Below are 6,057 nucleotides of genomic sequence, written 5' to 3'. Positions count from 1 at the left end.
ACAGGGGTGATTTGGTGATGGGAAACCCGCGGGGATTACAATCGAGATGGAAAAAAAATATGCAAAATGGTGTAAAAATAAACTTTGTAATAAAAGAAAAAAAAATTTAAAAAGAAAACAAAAATTAAAAAAAAAAAAAGAGGTGGGTATTTATCCTAGTTGGAACAGTCAGCAGAGATGGCAGATGATCTTATATGTTCTTAATAGAGGAAAGGGTATTCCAGAAGAAAGGATTATTTCACACATACAACTGAGGATAGAAAAGAAGACAGTTTATATGTGGCCAGCTAATTATAGGTATGAATGAAATCTATACCTATAATACTTCTGGACCCGTGTTTTATGCCAATAACTTTTATCTAGTGAAAAATTTGCTTTTAGATACTATTTATTTACTAATATTGATGGATATTTGTTTTATATGTTTATTGTGAATTATATTACTGTATTGGTAAATTGTACTTCTTTGTAGTTTTCTTTCATTTTAAATATAACCCTAAAACTTTATTATTAATATCCATACTTCATTGCCATATTAGTTTATAAAATATATTTATGAATAAATATATACATTTATCCATTCAATAATGGAGTTCAATTTTAAATTTTGTATATTTTTAAAATATCCTGTTTACCATGCCGAAAATTTTCCCTAAAGCAGATGCATTTAAATATACATACTAAAGAATACATACAAAGCTAGTTTTCTACATTATATTTGATTGATATTCTGGCTTTAGGTGGAGTATAATAAGAAAAATCGTCATTCTTACTGATTCTTTTTGTGAGGCACTGCTTGGCAGCTCAGAGAGAGGGAAGGGGCAGACAACCTGGACAGATCAGGACTTGCAGTCATAAGGGTCTGCCCCCACAGCATGATCTCAGGCGAGGTATTGAACTTGTCTTAGTCTTAAGTTCCTCAGCTGTGAAGTGGGACTGGATAACATACATTACAAGAATTTCATAAGACTAAGTGACTGCTTATATAAAGTTTTTAGTCCATATCTGGCACAAGGTGTGCCACTAGTGGTAGCTGGGGTTTATTTTTGATTCTGTATACTCCAAAGCATACAGCTAACCAGACCCTGATGTAGGTATGTGTTGCTTAATGACACAAATTAGTTGACAGAGCGCATATATGCCAGTGGTAGATGTGTAGGTGACTGTACCATCTAGGTTGATGTAATCTCATACTATGACTTTTGCAAGTGACAAGAGAACAAAATCACCTAAAAATGCATCTTTCAGAAAGTATCCATGTCATGAAGAAATGCATGACTATAATCAAGTATACTAGACGATAATTTGACATCCAGTGAGCTGATCAGATTTAAGGGAGGCAGGCTTGTCAGATTAGTATATGAATCATTTGGTTGGATTGGATTACTCTCTTCTAGCCAGCTCTGGGAAGTTCAGTTTATTTGCATTTTGGTCAAAATAACCATTGCAAACACATATCAGTGTATAAGAAAGTAGAAAATAATAATTGTGTAACTTTGCACTTACTTGAACAGGAGAATAGATATTTTTTTGAAGCAGCTGTACTTTATTATCTTGCAGATAAATCCAAAGCAGATGCCAGAGTTGCTTCAGGGTCCAAGAGAAAGGTAAGCTCATGCTTAATTATATAAAATATACAGATGTCAAATTCCACTTGATTAATGTTATTTGAAAAGAAAATGAAATTAATATTTAAAAAGATGCATAGCAAATTTTTCTTCTAAATGTGAACTGAGTATATGTTTCTGTTTTTGGTTGACACTAGAAATTTAATATTTGTGATTACATATATCAGTGTATTGTAGTTATCAGAAATTAAAATAGAAAGTTTCAAGTTAAAAATGGTTTTTTTTATATAATTGTAAAATATGTTATATACCACCCACAGACTCATACATGATAAAAAATTTAATTTTTATAAACTGTTATTATAGTAGATTTTAATAATTAAAACTCACAGTCTAATACATACTTTATCTTAAAGTTGAGAATAATATGAGCATTTGAATGCATTTGCGCAACCTAGACTCCTTTCAATGAAAATTGTAAAGATGATAGCATGTTGAAAGAATTTAAAAATTTTAACACATTTTTCTGTAGACTTTGATATTGAACTCCACTTGCTGATAAAATTATGATTGGGACAGCATGAAAACTTCAGATTCACCTCAAGTGACAATATTATTAAAGGGACATTACTGACAAAAAGTTAATACTTAGAACAAATTCTACTGGACAAATAATATATTGTTGTCTTAAGGGAAAAAAAGTCATGCTTGAAAGGAAAACCTACTCTGTGATATTTCATGTGCTGAGTGGTGGAGTTGGTGCAGTGTGGACCCAGGGGGTTGAGTAGCAATCTGGAGAACATATACAAGATTTACTTATAAACTTATAGATGAACAAGCAGTGAAATAGGCAACATCTTGGTTACTCTGACCATGTATAATGTAGGAGTCCTTTAAAATCAGACTTTGTTTTATTCTTTTGTTTTTGGACTTATTAAAGGGGTCTGGACTTTTCACTGGCTAAATAATGTTGATATGCCTTTGCAGAGAGGAATTCAATATCATAGAGGACAAGGTTGCCCTTTGACAAAGAAAGTAAATAGGACTTGTGTGTATGTCCAAAGTTTTGGACAGGAAGAAGAGAGGAGGTAGCACAGTGTTGGCAATGTGGATGGAATTGTTTATTTTAGTCTCTGCCAGAGGAAGTATAGGATAAAAGTTATAAGTATAATCATAACTCACATTTCTATTGCTTTATTTTTACTAGCAATTCAGAGTGAAAGTAGTACTGTCCACAGATAGTGCTATTCACAGTGTTCATGGACCAGAGCTGGTCTGTGAACTATTTGTTGTCTACACGTCATGAAGAAATACAAAACATGACAGTAGCCATTTAGAATCTTTTATAGTAATTTAACAGAGTAATTTTTATTGTTGAATACAATAATAAAATGGCCCGTGTATTTTACATGTCTTTATTTTTATTTTTATTTTTTTCTTAATGACTGTTTTATAAAAGTATGGATTTGGGACAAATGTACTTGGGGAAAGCTGGTACTAATATCACAGATTTTTTTTTAAAGATTTATTTATTTATACATACAGAATTAGGGTACACAGGCCAGAGGTGCAGGGGCGGTGAGAGGATTCACTAGAGATAGTGTGGGGAGCAGAACAGGCCGGCTGACGAAGTACTCTGCCGAGGGGAGCAGTGGGCGGGTCAGGAGTGGTCTGCCGTGCAGTGTGGATCATCTTAGGGACAGGCAGGGAAGAATCTCATGCTGAAGTGGTTTTAACTTCTGAGTGGTATGCTTTAACCTGCTGCGCCACCAGGGAGGGCCTTATCACAGATATTTTGAAAGACACTGTCATTAGAGATAGTTCAGGAATATGTGGGAGTGTTTGGGTTCTAGTAATTCTGAGAGAATACAAGACATTTTATTCAACAAAACCTAAGTACATGAGATGTTCTGCATTGCATAGAAGAAAACTATAATAAGAGCTATCCAGTATTTGGCATGGATTTTAAATGCCCCGCTGAACTCAACAAACTATAAGTGTAATTGTATAATGATTTAATACACAATAATACTGAAACATAACATGTTAGGCAGAAGGCCAAGAAATTTAGAAGGCTTATTATGGAGAGGAAAGCTGAAATGGAATGAACACACTGTTCTTGATATCATTGAATAATTTACTTATTCTCTATTCACTATATCACAGCATTTTCAAATATACATTTAACTGGAAAGATAGAAGTACAATTACTAAGAAACAATGGCAAATATTTACAATATGTAACAAAAGGTTTCACATGCCTTTTAAGTCATCACATGAAATATTACAAAATTAACAAATAAAATGTATTTACCTCAATGAATTAAAAAATAAACATTAAGTATATAATACTGACCCCCATTATATTTTCAATTATTTTATAATGAGAAGAAATTGTAAACCTCACATATTGGAGTTATTTTGGATATTATTTTGTTGAATAAGTTATATTTGAATAGTCTTACTCTAATACTGTACCCCAAAGTATCTGAAATTTTTTTATTACATCTCATGTTACTGTTGTTTTTTTTTTCCATTTTCTCATCAAGATACTCCTCTATAATATTTTGTTCTTCCATCAACTCATGTCTTAGCACCAAGAATTTATTTTCTCCAGAGGGAATTATTTGCCAAGCCCATTTGAGAGAATATAATACTTGGGCAATCTATAATTTTGGAATATTATCTCCATTTTAATGTATTTTTTTTTTTGTGTATCAGACATAAATATCTGATTTGTTACTGCTTAACTAGAAATGATTTCCATTCATGTGTCTACCATTACTTCTGTTGGTAAACTTTCCTCCAGCTCCTATACAGAATGACTCTGTTTATCATAGTTTAAGCTTATTTCAATCTTATAGTCCAACGTTTTTTATGCTAGGGATAACTAACTTTTTATTGATTATATCTTCAAGTATAATATATTTATATTGTGTTCTTTATACTGTGGGTTTTTTAATTATTCATATAGTTGAATGTATTAATTAGAGTACAGACCATAATATGTAATAAAGAGATTCCAAACCTTACTGAGCCATTCATTGACTTAGTCTTCATCATATATGAACAGAAGTAGACTAGTGACCCAGGGTTGGAGGGGGTCCTTGTCTCAATAGATCAGACAGCCTTGCTCCCAAGTTCTTTCTATCTTATTGTTATGCTGATTCTTAGGGTGTGGTCCTCATTAGAAGGTCAAAAGTTTATTTTTTTAAAGATGTTACTTATTTTTGCATACAAGATCTAGGGTGCAGGCCAGAGGTGTTGGGGTGAGGGGTGAGGGATTCACTGGAGACAGAGTGGGGAACAGAACAGATGGATCTACTGAAATACCCTGCTGAGGGGAGCACCTGGCAAGACAGGAGAGGTCTGCTGTGCCATGTGGGTCACCACCCTGGCCTGGAATCGAAAAGTGCTGCAGTGGCTGCACATAGCTTCATAGTGCTGAGAATTAACCTCTTGCATCACTGGGTAGGCCCCAAGGGTCAAAAGTTTATTGTACTATCACATCTACATCTGGTCCATTGAAGGAAGGAAAGAATTATAAACAATTTGTTGAAAGAGAAAACACGAATTTGAAGCTGCATGTGTTACTTTACTCACATTCCATTAGCCAAAATTTAATAACCTGGCCACATCCACTGGCAAGTTGGGCACTCAGACAAGGATCCATTTCTAATCCAATGGGGAGGGAGAATTCTGAAAGGGATTGCTAAATTATGGCTTAAGCTTGTTAAAAGGTGGAAAAGAGCTTAGATTCTAGTTTATAGTTGTGATCTGAGAGTTTATTTCAAGATAGAGAATGGCATGCTTCAAAAATTGTTATAAAAAGAGATCACTAGGTCTGATATAGTTGAAAAACATTAACACAGACTTTTATATTTGACCCTCACAATTTACAATTGAAATAGGTCTTTTATTACAGGACTTACCTAGAGTTTTCGAGTGACTGACCAAATAGTATTAGAGCCAGGATATGAATCCATTTTTGGTGGTCCACAGTACCACAACTTCCTTTAACAGTTCTTTTGGCTTTTTAAATCTCATACTGAATTATTTACTAGTGTATAAAGCACATGTTATGTTTTATTCTTCAATAATATTGAACTTAATCTTATGAGTGGATGTATTTTAAAATAATTCATCTGTATATTGCTTTCAGATTACAAAGCATTTTCACAAACATTGTTTTTCACTCAGACCCATGGGCAGGAGGCAAGGCATGATAGCACATGACCAGAGGGTACCCTGGACTCCCAACTGTTAAAGAGCACGCACTCTGAAAGGGATTCGGCCATCTGTGTGCACAGAGACAAAGGAAGCACATTTTTCTTTTTTTTATAGAATTTTAGGAAGGAACATTTTACTGGATTTATGCAAATAAAAACACGGGCATCTGGCCCTCCCTGGTGGCGCAGCGGGTTAAAGCACAGCACTGAGAATCTGAAGCCGCTTCCGCATGAGTTCGATTCCCGCCTGCCGCCTGCCC

At 34.1% G+C, this 6,057-nt stretch overlaps 1 protein-coding gene across 1 annotated transcript in view; it reads left to right on the top strand.

The window, feature by feature from the left end:
- Positions 1-6,057, top strand: part of ZCWPW2 (zinc finger, CW type with PWWP domain 2) — an 85,302-nt gene that overhangs the window by 53,426 nt on the left and 25,819 nt on the right. The window contains exon 5 of the mRNA XM_012732070.1: positions 1,561-1,607. Within this exon, the coding sequence (XP_012587524.1) occupies positions 1,561-1,607 (47 nt within the window). The remainder of the gene's footprint in view (positions 1-1,560; positions 1,608-6,057) is intronic.

The sequence above is a fragment of the Condylura cristata genome, unplaced genomic scaffold (assembly GCF_000260355.1).
Source record: "Condylura cristata isolate star-nosed mole 26May11 unplaced genomic scaffold, ConCri1.0 scaffold00033, whole genome shotgun sequence".
Lineage (NCBI taxonomy): Eukaryota > Metazoa > Chordata > Mammalia > Eulipotyphla > Talpidae > Condylura > Condylura cristata.
Note: the sequence above shows the minus strand (reverse complement) of the source record. Positions and strands in the feature narration are given on the sequence as shown.